General features: G+C 36.7%; 1 protein-coding gene across 2 annotated transcripts in view; it reads left to right on the top strand.

The window, feature by feature from the left end:
• Positions 1 to 17,477, top strand: part of PSKH1 (protein serine kinase H1) — a 71,549-nt gene that overhangs the window by 22,920 nt on the left and 31,152 nt on the right. For both annotated transcript variants that reach the window (XM_051974964.1, XM_051974962.1), the window contains exon 2: positions 2,310 to 3,344. In XM_051974964.1, the coding sequence (XP_051830924.1) occupies positions 2,397 to 3,344 (948 nt within the window). In that variant the 5' untranslated portion in view covers positions 2,310 to 2,396. The remainder of the gene's footprint in view (positions 1 to 2,309; positions 3,345 to 17,477) is intronic.

The raw sequence follows: 17,477 nt of genomic DNA, 5'->3' as shown, positions 1-17,477 counted from the left end.
TCCTTAAGAGTATTATGACTTAATTTCAACTTAACTAAATGACTTTCCTTCTGCCTATTTTACTGTCAGGTCCTATAGACCAAAACGTTTTCCTTGAGCCTATTCTGCAAAAGTGATGCCTTTGACCCATGCTACTAAATATTTTAATCAGAAAGAAAAGATACAGATATCTATCTTTGTAGAGATCAGATGTGATTCTGGAAAATAGCTAAGTAAAATTCTGCATTTTGACCTCTAGTTTTCTCATTTGACTTCATTAGCTTATAGATTCCTTGAGGGAAGGGACTGTCATTTAAAAAAAAAAAAAACACAACAATATTATTTTCAATTCAGTTCCCTTCCTTAACCATTGAGAAGACGAGGAAAAACGCCCTACAACATTACAAATAGCATATTCTATAAAACAAATTTCTATATTTTCTGTATTCCCTCCCCTCAAAAAAGGAAAAAAAAGAAGAAAATATGCTTTAATCTATCCTCTTAATTAATTAGTTCTCTTTATCTGCATGTGGATAGCATTTTTAAAAATTGCAGTTGTATTTTATTTTCCAAATACATGTAAAGATAGTTTTCAACATTTGTCTGTGTAAGACCTTGTGTTCCAAATTTTTCTCCTTCCCTCCTTTCCTTTCCCCCTTCACAAAACAGCAAGTAGTCTGATAGAGGCTAAATTTGTGCAAATCTTTTAAACATATTTCCATATTTGTCATGTTGTGCAAGAAAAATCAGACCAAGAGGGAGGAAAAAAATAAACAAACATGAGAAAGAAAAACAAACAAAAAGTAAAAATACTGTGCTTCAAGTATATGGCATTTTTTAATCAAAAGTCCTTTGGAACTGTCATTGTTGTTGATCTATATAGAGCTTTCAAAGTTATTTTTACAATATTACAATTACTGTATAAATTTATCTTGCCGATTCTGCTCACTTTACTTTGCATCAATTCATACAGATCTTTTCAGGTAATATTACATTGCATCTATATATTATAATTTGTTAAGCCATTCCCCAATTGATAGGCATCCCCTCAATTTCCTATTCTTTGCTACTACCAAAAAAAAATTGTTGCAAGTATTTTTGTACATATGAGTGCTTTTCCTCTTTTCTTTTTGATTACTTGATTAAGAGTGTGCACAGTGTATGCATAATAGCTTTGGGGGGTATAGTTCCAAATTGCTTTCTAGAATGGTTGGATTAGTTCATAATCCAGTTTTTAAATCCTTGTATCCTCACCTTTTAGCACAATGCTCTATACATAGTAAACAGTTAAATGTTTGTTAAATTGAATTCACTTGGATGGCGGTCTAGTTGAACATTTCTTGTCAAGTTTGCTAATGATAAAAACTTGAGTGTGAGTTAACATATTGAACAACATAATCAAGGTCTCAATTAGTTGAGATAATGAGCTGAACAGAACGGTGGTAGACTAGAGGTACAGAAAGATAAATACATTTTTTGACATGTTCATTGTCTTAATTTATTTTGCTTAATTGTTGAGAGAGTTCAATTTCTAGGGATGGGGAGGGTAAGTATTAAGAATAATGGGGGTGTGACAGTGCTATTAAAAAAGCAAGGAAAGGATCAATGAAATTTATCCTCCCTACTCTTCTCTCAATGTAATAGACTCATGTAAGGTGCACTTTGGTTCAAAAAGTCAATAGGTTGTATGGTTAAAGTAATTCATCTCAGTAAGATCTGTATAAATAAAGTGACAGGACAGCAAAAACCAAAGCAAACCAAAACAAAAAAGTACCCTAAAATAATGTTCTCCTAAGCTGCACTAAAAGAATTATCATGTCTTGGATGTGAAATGAGTGATTGTTTCCTCATTTAGGAAGGAAATTTTCCTTGAAGTTCATCCATAGGAATATGAGTAGGATGGTGAAAAGATTGGGGATTATACCACATGAAGATTAATTGAAAAAGCTAAGATTATTGACTCTAGCAGTGATTTCTTTATTCAGCTACTTGAAGAATTGTCATGTAGAAAGATTGGTTTTGTTCTTTTTGGTCCCATAGTACAAAATTAGGAACAAGGAGTGGAAATTGCAGGCATATATTTTTGCTTGTTTGTAAGAAAAGACTTAGAATGAAAATTGGCCCTTCAAGGGATGGATTGCTTCATGAGGTTATCCTGAGTTTTCTCCATCCCTATAAAATGTTCTAATGGAATCTGGATGACTATTTGTCATTGTTGTTGTAGAAAGAATTCTTGTTGAGGGGCTGGGGTTAAGATGTGGTGATCTCTGAAGCCCTTTTAATCTCTGAAATTCTATGATTGTGATCATCTTTGTTTCTTTTCTGTCTAGGTATAGACAGGGAAACGGCCTGCACAGCAGATTTTGCTGGCCTTGACCTGAGAGAATGCCTCCCTGGCTGCTTAACTCCCTTCCGTGATGGGCTGTGGGACAAGTAAGGTCCTTCCTGAGCCTCCCAAGGATGTTCAACTGGATCTGGTCAAAAAAGTTGAGCCTTACACTGGCCACAAGACTGATGTGTATAAGCATTTTATCAAAGATGATGGAAGTGGAGGCCTTAAAACCGGATGCCCATCACCCCCTTATCACATTCAGCCTTATTCAGGTCCTCACCTGGCTAGCCACACAGAGCCTCATGAGCCCCGAAGGACCAGAGTGGCCAAATACCGGGCCAAATTTGATCCTCGAGTAACAGCGAAATATGATATCAAAGCCTTAATAGGACGGGGCAGCTTCAGCAGAGTTGTGCGTGTAGAGCATAAGGCTACCAAACAACCTTATGCTATTAAGATGATTGAGACCAAGTATCGGGAAGGGAGGGAAGTTTGTGAGTCTGAGCTGTGTGTCTTGCGACGGGTTCGCCATACTAACATCATCCAACTCATAGAAGTATTTGAGACACAGGAGCGTGTTTATATGGTGATGGAGTTAGCCACTGGTGGAGAGCTGTTTGACCGGATCATTGCCAAAGGCTCCTTTACTGAGAGGGATGCCACTCGAGTACTGCAGATGGTGTTGGATGGGGTCAAATACTTGCACACACTAGGCATCACACATCGGGATCTGAAGCCAGAAAACCTGCTGTATTATCACCCAGGCACAGACTCTAAGATCATGATCACTGACTTTGGACTGGCAAGTGCCCGCAAGAAAGGGGATGACTGCCTCATGAAGACTACTTGTGGCACTCCAGAGTACATTGCCCCAGAAATACTTGTCAGGAAGCCCTACACTAACTCAGTAGATATGTGGGCCCTGGGGGTCATATCATACATTCTGCTGAGTGGAACTATGCCTTTTGAAGATGACAACCGGTCAAGACTCTACCGGCAGATCCTCAAGGGGAAGTATAGTTACTCAGGGGAGGTAAGTATGGTGGCTGTGGCTTCTCCTGATATTATGAAGTCAGACACTGTTCTTGTTTTCTGCTTCTAAGGAGTCTCTTGGAGAGAACATTCCCCTTCCTGCAATGGGCCACAAGCTTTCCTTTCCATGCATCTGTCTTTCCAGAACATTTGTGTCTGTTTTGGAGAGAAAGCAAATGGGCATCTTTAGGTTGTGATGTATATTCTTTTATGTATTTTTTAAAAAATGTTTTTAGCATTTGAGAACAGAGGTAGGTATATCCTGCTTAAGGTGCTGCTCAAGGATATCAATTCTGTGGGCTTCCTTAAGAGTATTCCCTTTGGGGGCATGTAGGTGGCGCAGTGGATAGAGCACCAACCCTGAAGTCAGGAGAACCTGAGTTCAAATCTGGTCTTAGACACTTAACACTTCCTAGCTTGTGTGACCCTGGTTAAGTCACTTAGCCCTAATTGCCTCAGTAAAAAAGAAAAAAAAAGTGTGTTCCCTTTGCTTCTGAGATTGAGGGATGATTTCTCAGTCAATCAACAAGTATTTCTTTGTTCAGTACATATTATGTATATGTTCAGTCCAATGGCTAGCTGATTCCATGGAGAAAATAAAAGTACTCTTAACACACAATTTTTGTTATTTGGGAACCCAAGTCTTATCTGAAGAAAAGATTAATGTACCTGACATCATCTCTAGAACTTTAGAGCCCATATCTTCTTGGATCCCTCTCTCAGCTCTGTGAGGTAGGTGCTGCGGGTATTATTATCCCTGTTTTACAGAGACTCAGAAATGACTTATTCCTGTTCATGTAGTTTGTTCCTTTCAGAAATTTAATTCTCAAGTCTTCCTGATTTGAACTCTACTGCTCTGTCTGCTATGATCTTTCTTCTTAAGTGATAGATTGTATGATAATGATCACAATAACTAGCATTTGAGCTTCACAATAATCTTGAGAGGTAGGTGCTACACATGGATCACATGAGGAAACTGAGACAGGAGGAGCTGAAGTGACTTATCCAGCATCACACAGCTAGTAAGTGGCTAAGGCTGGATTTGAACATAGGTCTTTCTGCCTTTAGATTCAGAGCTTTAGGCACTGTGTTGCTTATCATAGATAAATGAATTGAGAAGAGAGGGATATTTATGAGGACTGAAATAGATGCGGAATATTACATGAAAGAAGTGGAACTTGAGTGGAACATTAAAAGGATATATAGAATTTGACCATTTCACTGAATAGCCTCATTGAGAATGCTGTGATTTAGGTCTGATCCATTGTGACTTTGAGGCATTTGAGACTAGGAATACTAAAAAGGAATTTTAGCTCATGTCAAATGGGCCAAGGTTTTTTGTTTTTGTTTTTGTTTTTGTTTTATTCTTAATTTGAGGTGTATAACATTGACTGGTAGATACGTTGACCTCAGAAACTTAGGGAGAGGTATTAGATCATATTTGAACCTTAGAGTTTATATACTTTGACTAGAGTAATTTAAGTGGATATCTATTCTTGTCAGTGTCCTTCCTTTTGGACTCTGTCAGCATACCCCTAACTTCCCTAAGGGAACAGAAGAAGCTTGCTTCCCAGGGCAGATAGTAGTTATGCTTTACTTTGTATCCTAAAGTCAAAAGATAAATCAAAGCATATTTTGCAGAAGTTTTCAAAGAGAGTGATTGGGATTGGAAGTTGCCTTACCTTTTGCTTTGCATTATCATTCTGCTGTAGGCTCTGAAATGTTCCTGGGATAAATGGGCAAATCACTTTATCAGAGAACACAGGGTTTTAGTCTATTTAGTTATTTATTTCTCTTTGTCCTCTTTAAGTTATGAATTGTTCCTTTTGACATTCTGAGTTCAGAATAGTGAATTCTTCCTGGTATCAGTGAATGATTATTGAGTTAAAAGTTTTATCTGTTTTTTCTTAGTGCCTTCACTTCTCCTCAGTCCTTCTTGGCGAAGAGAACGATGAAAGAGTAGACAGGGCTAACCTGCTGCTGCCACTGCGGATTTCCTTGAAGAGGTCATTGGTTGGTCAGCTTAAATAGAATACTTTCCATGTTTTTTAGTTCTAGGAGTGAGGGATAGGGCCTGGAAAAGTGCCTCATACTAAATGCCTTCCTCCTACTTTTGCCACAGCCAGTTGGCAAGACAGCATTTCCTTCCACAAGTCATCAAGGTTCCTCATACTTCTGAGACAATTACTTAAAGACAGAACTGATATGACTTTTTCTTGCTCCTTATCAACTTCAAAGCCAGAGCTGGTCCAAATTCAATCTCCCCTGATTACAAATTAGATGCCTGTGTTACTTAGAAGAAACCTTTTGAATGTGTTATTTCCATGATAAAAATCCCAGAGTGAGATTTGTGAAACCCATGGCTGAATGAAGTTTGAGTGTGTGGGGGTGGGGAGTTGGGGGGGCGGGGCGGTATTGTGAGGGGAAGAGTTTTCTCCCTTCCCTTGTCTGTTCCATGCTATGAATATGTAGATAGTGTATTTCAGAAGCATAATGGTTGTTTGCATGATGATGTTAGAAATGTAGTGGAAATTTTATAGTACAACATTACAGGTAACTAGTGAAAAAAAGCTTTCAGTCTTTATATATCGATTCTGTCCATTTCTTTGCTATGAAATGGTAGAAAAAGACCTAGAAATTGTTGCTGATATGTTATCAGATGTTATATTTTCATTGAAGTAGTAACTAAATCTTTGTAAATGTCACAGAAAGAAGATTATAGTGGAGAATTCTGAAATGCATCTTTGTGTTGCATCTAGATTAGAATGTTAGATCTGGAACTTTTAGTAATTGTGTGCAGTCTTTATTTTTAGAGATGAGGACCTTAGGATTTGGTGAAGTTTTAGTGACTTGCCTGAGATTGCTTAATGTTGTGTAATCTTAAGCAATCAAAATTTGTAGTCATCAAGCACTTTGAGAATTTGAACCTAATGAGCTTAACAAAATAATAAGTAATTATGATCACTCACATTTCTGTAACACTTCAAGGTTTTTAAAGTAAATATTATTCCTGTCTTATAGATGAGAACTGAAACTGATAAATTTAGTCTTAACTTGGGAAGTTGAGGCTAATCTAATAGAAAATTTCTAGCACCCCCAGCAAGCAAACATAAATTCAAGGGAATTTCCTGGAACTTATCTGCATCATCTTGGTTGAGATTATATGTGACTGACATAAGAAGTGGTGATAATATTTCCTAGTTCATATTGATTTAATCATAACATGTTAGAGATGAAAGGTATCTTAGGGACTATCTAGTCTAGTTTTCTCATTTTTTAGAAATTTTAAAAACACTTTACTTTTATTATTATCTTTTGTTGTCATATCACCTTTCTTTCCAAAATTGTTCTTTCCTTTGCCCATATTTATTGAGCCATTCCTTGTAACACAATAAAAAAGAGAGAAAAAAGCAGTGTAGGAAAACTAGGCAGTGTATTAACCATACCTGGGATTATTCCATATCTTTAGTCCTCCTCCCATCCCCCTTGCAAAGAAGGAAGGAAGATATATTTTTTCATTCTTCCCTGGGGCTTTATTATATAACTTCATTATAAACACATGGTATTCAGTTTATGTTCTTTTTATTTAGATTGTTGTAGTCATGTGTTTTCCTGATTCTTATTTCGCTCAGTCTTTCAGATGCTTCTCTGAATTTTTTAATTTGTCTGGAATCCTAAGGGCCCCAAGCATCTTCATGCTTAGATATTCCCTAGCACTCTGGATTTAAAGAGAATTCACACATCACGGTTCTTTTTCCCAGCCTGCTGTTGTTCCACTCAGGTCAATTTGGAGCAGAAATGTGATCACAATTTATGGGATTCCTGCTGTGTGAGGCATTGGGCAAGGCAAGGAGAATAACAGAGTAGAAGAGTATACCTTTTGGGAGTTTTCAGTATAGTTGGGGGAAGCATAAAGAGGAAAATCAAATGTTAATGAAATGCCACATGAGAAGCCACAGGTAGATGTTATACAGGAGATGAGAATAGGACAAGATTAAATCACATTGTGCTGCAAAGTAGAAAAAGTCTGGAGACTATTCTGGTGGCCTGGGTATGAGATGATCAAGAACTTGGGCTAAGGCTTTGGTAGTAGAAAGAGAAAGAAAGAACTGGCTAAATTTGGTGGTCATTTAGAATAGGATTAATGAGGAATCACAAATGACCCTTTGTTGGGGTGTAGTGGCAACATGACTAATTCTTTCTGAGAAGGCTGAGGCTGGTTTGGGCTTGTGAGCTTAGGAGTTCTGATTGATCTAAGCTCAGCATTAATCTGATGATTCTCCCTCTTCACATGAAGATCCTCCTTCTCCATAGGTGAAGGAGTATTGGGTTGCCTAAAGAAGGGCAAATTGACCAGATCAGAAATAGAATAGGTCAAAACACTTATGCTAATTAGTAGTGGGATTGAACCTGGGAGGAGTCTCTGCATTTCCAACTTGCATGTGATGAGGAGACCCAGGACTTAAAAAAAAATTCTAAGGTTTTGAGACTAGAAATGCATGTAGAATGAAAGTGGTGGCTAAGATTTGTGTCTAGATTATCCACAAACCAATACAGTAAATGAAATCAAAGAACAGATTTGTGCATAGAAACATGAGAAAGTGTTAGTTAAATTGAGCCTGTGCAGGAATGGAAACTACCTTTCTCCTTCTTATAGAAAAAAACACTCAGGGAAAAGCTTATGGGAAGGCAGTAGTTGCTAATTGCAGAAGAATGGAAAGTTGGGGAATTCCTAAATCTTCCTTTTCCCAACATAGCTCCTCAAGAATATGAGTTTTGGAGTGTCATGTACATTTTGTGCTTCACATTTAACAGGCAGGAGGAAAGACCAAGAGGCATGAGGTAAGCTGCCAGGTTTTGGTGATTAGCTATAAAAAAACATCCAAATTCTAAACTATGACTAGTTAGGGACAGGCTTCCAAATATGGTATGTTAATTTAAATAGTCATATTTTTTCTTTAATATTTTGCAGAACTCTGCTGGCTTTCAGAACTCAGAATACTTATTAAGATGTATATGCTTTTATCTCAGTGACAGTTTGAATTCAAATAATAAATGTATTAATGCTAATACTTTCTTATGTTTGTATAGTATTTGGTATGGTAAAGAACCTTGGACCTAGAATTAGAAAACATGGTTTTGGTTTTTTGCAAACACTCAATAGCTGTGGTTTGGTTGTTGTTCTGTGTATTTGAAGAAGTTTAAAATGGCATATTATGTTCAGTTCAAGATACAGTGTGTTCTGTTGTGGCTAATTAGACAATATCATGTTGGAAGGCATAGGTGCAGCACAAAGAGTCCCTATGAACCTTCAGAGAGGAGATGGAGAGGAGTGACACATTAGCTTTCTTTAGAATTTCGCTATTCTGCTTTGCTCATTGAGCACACAGCACCTTCTTTGATGTGGGCACACCATGTTGGCAGTCTTGTGTCTGTGTCTCCCATGTCTCACAATCGATTCCAAAGATTTTTAGAGAGATCTTGAAAGTGTCCTTGTATCACTTTTTTGACCTCAATGGCAGTGTTTACTCTGCATGAGTTCTTTGTAAAACAATCTTGGACAAAAGGTGTGTTTGGCATTGAAACAAAATGCCAGTCATCAGAGTTGCACTCTGCAGTAGAGTTTGAATGCTTGGCAGTTCAGCTCAAGAAAGGATCTCAGTGCCTGGTACTGTATGTCGCTGGGTGATCTTCAGAATCTTCCTAAAGACAATTCAGAATGCTCACACACTCAGCCTCCCAGAGCCTTGGTAAAATGGGGATAATAATATTTAAAGTTAAAACAATTTGTAAATCTTAAAGTGATTTTAAAATATATTATGTGAATTATTATCCACATAACAGCCTAAGTTAGGCATTTTAAAATTTAAAACTATACATCTTATTTTAACTCCCAACAAATACATGAATAAGGACAAAAGAAAGAAAATAAAATTAAAAATTAATCAGTGATTTTTGTATACTTCTGTTATTTATTGATTGTCAAAAGAACGGAGATATTTTAATAATATAGCAAATTTTCCTCTCTATATGATGTGAATTTTGTTGCTGTGGATATTTTTATTGACATAGTTTTAGCCTATGTCTATATTTTTTCCATTTTGCTTTCATCACTTTCACTTCATATATTCTTAACTTTGTTTGAATTCTTGAGATTTGTTGTTTCTTACAATTTAATGTCTGTTTATATTATATTATGAGAAGCAGCTTGTTGTGATAAAAGGGCAGCTTTGAAGTCAGAGACTTGGATTTAATTTATACCTTTGATATATACTATGAGCATATACCATCTTTAGTGAATTCCTTTACTTCTTTGTTCTTCAGTTTCCTCATCTCTGCAGTGAGGAAATTAAACTAAATGGCACCCAATGTTCCTTACCAGTTCTAAATTTATGGTGCTAACATTCTGAATTACAAAATCATTTGCCAAAGGAGGGAGTTTCTACACATGGAGTTCTTTACATTTATGAAATCTTTTTTTTTTCCCTGTCTCAGAATCTTTTTTTTTTTTTTTTAATTATAGCTTTTTATTGACGGAACATATGCATGGGTAATTTTTACAACATTGTCCCTTGCACTCACATCTGTTCCAACTTTTCCCTTCCCTCCCTCCACCCCTTCCCCTAGATGGCAGGCAGTCTCATATATGTTAAACATGTTAAAGTATATCTTAGATACAATATATGTGTACAGCTATGTACAGTTCTCTTGTTGCACAAGAAAAATTGGATTCAGAAGGTAAAAATAACCTGGGAAGAAAAACAAAAATGCAAGTAGTCCACATTCATTCCCCAATGTTCCTTCTCTGGGGGTGCGCTGATTCTGTCCATTTTCATTGATCAGTTGGAACTGAATTAGATCTACTAATTATGGAAGATATCTACTTCCATCAGACTACATTCTCATACAGTATTGTTGTTGAAGTGTATAATAATCTCCTGGTTCTGCTCATTTCACTCAGCATCAGTTCATGTAAGTCTCTCTAAGCCTCTCTATATTCATCCTGCTGGTCATTTCTTACAGAACAATAATATTCCATAACATTCATATACCACAATTTATCCAACCATTGATGGGCATCCATTCAATTTTCAATTTCTTGCCACTACAAAAAGGGCTGCCAAACATTTTGGCACATCCAGGTCTCTTTCCTTTCTTTAATATCTCTCTGGGATATTAGCCCAGTAGTAACATTGCTGGACTAAAGGGAATGCACAGTTTGATAACTTTTTGAGCCTAGTTCCAAATTGCTCTCCACATTTATGAAATCTTATGTCCAGGAAAGATAATTCAGACACCATGATTTATTCAGTTATGCCTGATTATTGGGCACAGATATTTTTATACAAATAGACAATTTTCCTGATCCATAAATCCTTAAGAGAGTATAAACCTAATAGTATAATTGGTGGATCATATAGTTCCATTGACAGAATTACCCTTTGGTGGGGATTATTATCCTCATTTTATAGATGAGGAAACAGGGGTTAAAAAATATGTTTTGTCCGGAGCCAGAGGTTAAAAAATATAATTTGTCCAAGGTTATATGGCTACAGTAGAAGAAAATCCATATGCAAATCCATATGTAAAGATGTCATACTTTCAGAAAGACTACTTTCTTGAATTCTAGATCTGCATATAACTTCCAGATTTGGGAGCTCTTGGTGCTGGTAATTTATCTGATTAAAGTTTTGTGCAGTATCTAACTGGCTATTGATTTTTACAGCAGGAGAATTGTAAATGAATGCAGTGGTGTTTTACTTTCAAATCCTCTGTCAATGAACAAAAATTAGCCAGGGGCATTGAATTTAGCTCTGTCTTAACTGGGATTATGTCTAGTAGCCCACCTCCTCATTCATGTGTCTCTTATTTGGTGCTTAGTTTCTCTTTCCAAGGATGGTTTCATTTTTTAAAAACTTAACCGTAATAACATAACAAAAACAAATGTACAAATAGAGAGTTATGATAGAGTATGAAAATCTTAGTAGTTAAGCCTAGAGAAGCAAATTAGCAAAGGAAAAAAAAAGATCTTATTTTATATCCCCCTTTTTCCATATCTGAATAAAATTCTATTACCAAGGACAATTTCTAATAAAGCAGCATGATGCAGTGAACGTTGAGTGACTTAAAAACAGAAAGCCTAGGTTAGAAGCTCAGTACTTCCATTTAACTTCTGAGTAAATAAACAGCTTAAACTCTCTAGATTTCAGCTGAACTAAATAGTCTTTAAATATGATTCTGTGAAATATCGCCCCTCAAAAGTCTTTGGTAGAACAGCTGAAGAAGCTTAGAAAATATCTGAAGAATGTTTATCCAAGGTTGAGGCCTAATGTGAATGATAACTGAGATGCTTGTTAGGAAATTTAGAAGTAATATATTCTTTCCTTACTTTCCTTATTATTGTTAGTAAGCACCATGAGTGATACAAAATGATAAGACACAGCCTTTGCTTTCAAGGAAAGCATCATCATTCTAGAGGGGAAAAAAAAAGTATTTATAAAACAACTGAAAAACACATCTGTAGGTCATTGAAGGCAAATTAGCACCATACCTGACCATAGTATCCTTGTACTTTGTAAATTTATTTAGTGCTGATGAGGTCAAAGGTGCCCATTTTAACTCTTCTTTAACATGACTAGTTATTATTTCATAAGATTCTGTGCAGTTCCTCTTGTGAACCTTCACTTGTGTAGTTGTATACTATTCTAAACTGATACTAGAAAAAGCAGTGTTTATTTGCCAACCCTGATGTTAGTGGGTCAGTATTATCACCATTATATATAATTACTACTTATAAAAGTACTGAGTACATGCATATATACTTAATTGAATATTTAGTTATTAAGAAGACTGAGTTGTCTCTTAAGTGTATAGTTAAATGAGGTCAATTATGTAAAACTCCTGGATGAATTTTGATTTGGACTTTAAAAGAGGTGAGTGAATATCAGATTACTTGTCTTGTGGAGAAGGGAGGGCAAGGAAGAGAGGGAGAAAAAAATGTGGAACTCAAATCAAAAGTAAATGTTAAAAAACTGTCTTTACATGTAACTGGAAAAAATAAAATACTCTAAAGTGAAAAAGAAAAATAAAGGAGGTAAGTGATGTGTGAAGAAGAGATTAAGCCATTATGCTCCATCCTCTGACAGTAACAGCCTTATAACCAGGAAATTTGTCTGTAGGTGCTTAGATGTGGATTCAGAAACTAGCAGAATAATTCACTTCCTAGATTAGACTATCTAGGGGTCAGGGTCTTTGTTGGGAAATAGGACAAATTGGCGTTAGAGAAAAGGGGGTAGGAAATTGGGTTCATAGAAGGCTTTGAATGTTAGGTAGAAACAAAAGGAGGTTCCTTCTACCTTCTTGATCAATGTCTGTGTCATGATGAAAATAGTGTTTTAAGTAGATGGTTCTAACAGCTTGATGAATTAAGTGATTACTTTGTGCAAAGCAGTGTGCTACATACTGGCGATACAAATAGAAAAGTAAAACAGTCCTTGATCTCAAAGAGCTTATATTGTAATGAAGGAGGCAACACATGTGGAAGCTTTCAGTTAACTGCAAGTCAAGTGGATACAGCAGCAAAGCAGATGGCAATGTCTTTTCTTTCATGTTATTTTCAATGATAAATTTGTATCAGTTTTCAATGTAGAACAGTTTAACAGAGCCAAGGACTTTGGTGGGAAGAACCTTCTTTTCTGCATTTTCAAAATTCTGGCTTCATCCTCAACAGAATCAACTGCCAGGTTGCATTGCTAGAGGTGACTTCTCAGGATGATGGCTGAGGACATTGGGCTGGATGCACCGCTATTCTCAAGGCTTTTGGGTCCAAGGTCCTGGGATGTTTCCATCAAGTGGTAGATTGGACATGTTTGGAGGCACATGCGGTACTCTGCTGCTTTATTAACCCATCTTCCCTGCTCTGTGTGTGGCAGCTGGCCTTTTCTCCACTGAAGTTGTGTCTTCAGGAGGATGGCTTGTGAAGGCTGGCTAAAAGCAGGACAAGTGGTCTGGTATAGATTGGAAGTCGAGAGAGACTCAAAGTAATTTAATTTAGATGATGGGATTTTGATTGCTAATCATAATTCTAGATAGTGTTTCTATAATGTTTTAAAGTTTACAGAGTGCTTTAGGTATGTTACCTTTGTTGAAAACATTTCTTCTCAATGGCCCTGTGAAATAGATGTCATTCATTTTTATCCTTATTTTACAATTGGAGAAGCTAAGGCTGAGAGAGGATTATACAGTTAGGAATCATACAGCCTAGTAAGCCCATATTTGAATTCAGGTCTTCTTCCTTTTTTTTTTTTTTTAATAACTTTTTATTGATAGAACCCATGCCAGGGTAATTTTTTACAGCATTATCCCTTGCATTCACTTCTGTTCCGATTTTTCCCCTTCCTTCCTCTACCCTCTCCCCTAGATGGCAAGCAGTCCTTTACATGTTGAATAGGTTACAGTATATCCTAGATACAATATATGTGTGCAGAACTGAACAGTTTTCTTGTTGCACAGGGAGAATTGAATTCAGAAGGTATAAATAACCCAGGAAGAAAAACAAAAATGCGAACAGTTTATATTCATCTCCCAGTGTTCTTTCTTTGGGTATAGCTGCTTCTGTCCATCCTTGATCAATTAAAGCTCTCTTTATCGAAGAGATCCACTTCCATCAGAATACATCCTCAAACAGTATCGTCGTTGAAGTATGTAATGATCTGGTTCTGCTCGTTTCACTTAGCATCAGTTCATGTAAGTCTCGCCAGTCCTCTCTGTATTCATCCTGCTGGTCATTCCTTACAGAACAATAATATTCCATAACATTCATATACCACAATTTACTCAACCATTCTCCAATTGATGGGCATCCTTTCATTTTCCCAATTCTGCTTTCTAGTCACTGTACCACAGCTTTGGGTGGGGAGGAGAGATCCTTTTGTGAGAATGATGCTAGGCTAGACTTGGATGTCTGGGGAAAAAAAAAAGTTTTTGGTCTTACACTTCAGAAGGAGATGATTTAGAATATAGATAGGTAAGAGCTCCGAGGTGTGATGGCCTCTTGCTGCCAAATTAAGGATTGAAGGTGAGGACTAAGCCCTCTGTGTGCAGTTCTAAGCTAGAAATACCAAGAATTTTGAACAAAGCATCATTTTTATTTTCTTCACATGAGTGAGATGTGACCCAGCCTAGTAAGAGTGCTTTTTCTCAAGAGTTTCTATTTGCCATTTTAGTTATGCCTCTGTAGTGTAGAATGCTTGAAGAGGCTATTAGGGGATCAATAGTAGAGATATTTTATAAAAGGCTGCTGAGGTTCTGCCTACCTCAGCCTGTCTAATTATCACTCCCATATGTTCTGGCTGTTTTTAACCCAGAGAGTCATGAAGTTGAAAAATTCTAGAAAAAAGAATTTGGTTAGAACTTAATCCTAATGGGCACTATCTAGGAGAGAGTGAGCACATTGTGGCAGGCAGAGATGGTTTTTGGCCTGTTTGTTAAAAACAAAACCCAAACCCAGTTTCTTAATTGTTGACTTACGGGAGAAATCTGACCTTTTCGTGAGTTATAGAATTAAGGTATCATGAAACCTACTGTATCTAGTAAACTGTGGGCTAAAGACCAGACTTGAATCATAATCCTAGCTCTATGATTTATTGGATGAATCATGTGTACAAATTTCTTGTCTCAAAAAAGGAATACTGGCTATCCTTAACTCCCAGGAGTTTGAGGCTAAGATAAAGTACAAGGTGATTGTAGAGACAATGAGTTCTTTAAATGAAAGAACTACAGTACTCTTAAAAAAAAAGTTTTAATGGTTAACTTTTGTTTTTATTTCTCTTATGTTGCCAAATTTATCTTTCTTTTCTTTCCTCAGAGAGAACTTTCCCTTAGAATTAAAACGAAACAATAGTTTCAGCAAAACTAATCAACACATCAAAAAAAATTTGTCATGTTACATATCTATGATCCCTTACCTTTGTATAAAAAAAAAAGCAAAAACCAAAAATTTGAATCAAAGGACCTATGAGATGCAGTCTGATTTTTACATAATTTAGTCTAAATACCAGCTTATATAGGTAAAGATGAAATGAAAACCCAACAAGTCTGACTAAAGGTCTAACATTCTTTCTGACATACTAGATGGCATCTTTTCCTATTCCCTCTCCAAGGCTGAACAAAGAATTTTTCTACATATCTTGTTTCATTTCCCTGATGAAAATGTTTCAAGGTCAGTGCAGAAAGAAGAGGAATAGAGGTCTCCTGCCATAAAATCAAGAGAGTTTATTTTTATGGAGTTGCCTTCTCTCTATATCCTATTTTCTGTATCTAAATGTGAGGCCTCCAAAGTCATGGAGATATGGGAGGTTGAAAACATATTGTTTGGGCCACAAAGAGTGTGACCAGGTATGCTGTAAAAAGTAGTCAAGGGAGAATAGTAGTAGAGAATATAAGATACATTTTTTAGATAATTTTTCGGTTCCATGTAAAATGAATAGTCGCTCATAATAACATCATTTGGAGCCAGGAGGAAAATGTTCAAATCCTTTCCTCTTTTTCTGACTTTTTTCCCATATTCTCATGGATTTTGCTTAAATATCTCTCATGGTATTACAATTCAAGAGAACACAAAAGACTGATAACCTTATTACAGAGCAACTTTTTGCAGCCCTAGTTGTGATGTGCTTCAGACTTAAGACATCCTGTTGAAGTGTCTAAGGCATATCAGCTTGCCCTAGTGATTTCTCCCTATTCCCCACCCATCCACACACATTCATAAGCCAACAACCAACAGCCAAAGATATTTGTTGGGAACAATCCTAGGTAGGAACCTTGGGATTTTAAGTCAGCAGGGCTGAATTGAATACACCAATCCTTGGCCTCCAGTCTATCAAGAAGGAAGTCCCACCATGGATAAGCCGTGCATGTGCAGCCTGAAATGCCTTTGTGCCAGTATTTTTTCAGGTAGGAGGATGGAAAATAGATGAAAGCAAGTGATTCTTAAAAGAGGTAATATAACTCTGGTATGGGGGGCAAGAATTGGTTGTTTGTATCACATTCTTCAAAGGTTGAATTTAGGACAGGGGTTTAGTTGGTGAGAAGATTATAGACTTCTAGGAGTCTGTCAACTTGAAGATAGTTCCTGGGAGAAAAAAGATGTGGGATTTTACCCTATAGTTATGTTTGGGAATCTTGTGCAGGTGGACAGTACACCCATTACTGATTTTTGTTGATAGGATGGGAAGGAAGGTGCTTCTTAACACAGGTCAGTTTGGTCAGTTCTTTCACTTGACTGCAGAAAAGCCTTTTTTCATAGCTGAATAGCTAGAAAATCTAATTAGTTGTATCCTCTGAATATGGCATTTAAGAAACAGGAAGAAAGTAGGATTTCTCTTTGCCTGCCTTAATACAGTGGAGAGTTTTTGCTTGTTTGTTTTTGTTTTGTCTTTTTTATTAGTTATGCCTTTTTGCTTTGCAGTAACCTTGAGTCATGCCCACATTTCCTTTTCCATCCTTCCTCCAGGAAACCACCTTTTAAACATATATTCTCCTTTCCTTTTCTGGGTATTTGGGAACTGTCCCTGCATATCTATCTATGCAGTACCAGTGTATCACACAATATCACTCTGTTTATCTGGTTCTTACAAAAGCACTGAGCTCTGCCCTCATTTCATTCACCTTTAGGTCAAAGCTGCCCTTACCAAACCCCATTCCCTATCTCCAGTCCTCCCCCACAGACATTGACATACTTAATCATTAACAAAAGGGAGGCAGCATTGATTGTTCTAAGCCTAGTTGATTTAGCCATCACTGGTCATCTTTTCATTTCATTATTTATCTTCCACCTAGAGGACTCTAACCTTCTCAACATTCCCTGCTGCCTACAGATTTTTTTGTCCTTGTAATCATTCCATAATATACCTACCAAAGATGTCTATCTTTCAAATATTCTAAGAGACTCTTTTATTTTTATTTATTTTTTAATTGTAACTTTTTATTGACAGAACATATGCCTGGGCAATTTTTACAACATTATCCCTTGCACTCACTTCTGTTCCGACTTTTCTACTCCCTTCCTCCACCCCTTCCCCCCAGATGGCAAGCAGTCCTATACATGTTAAATATGTCACAGTATATCCTAGAT

The sequence above is a fragment of the Antechinus flavipes genome, chromosome 2, assembly GCF_016432865.1.
Source record: "Antechinus flavipes isolate AdamAnt ecotype Samford, QLD, Australia chromosome 2, AdamAnt_v2, whole genome shotgun sequence".
NCBI classification, from domain to species: Eukaryota; Metazoa; Chordata; class Mammalia; order Dasyuromorphia; family Dasyuridae; genus Antechinus; species Antechinus flavipes.
This window is presented reverse-complemented; position numbering and strand designations above follow the sequence as displayed.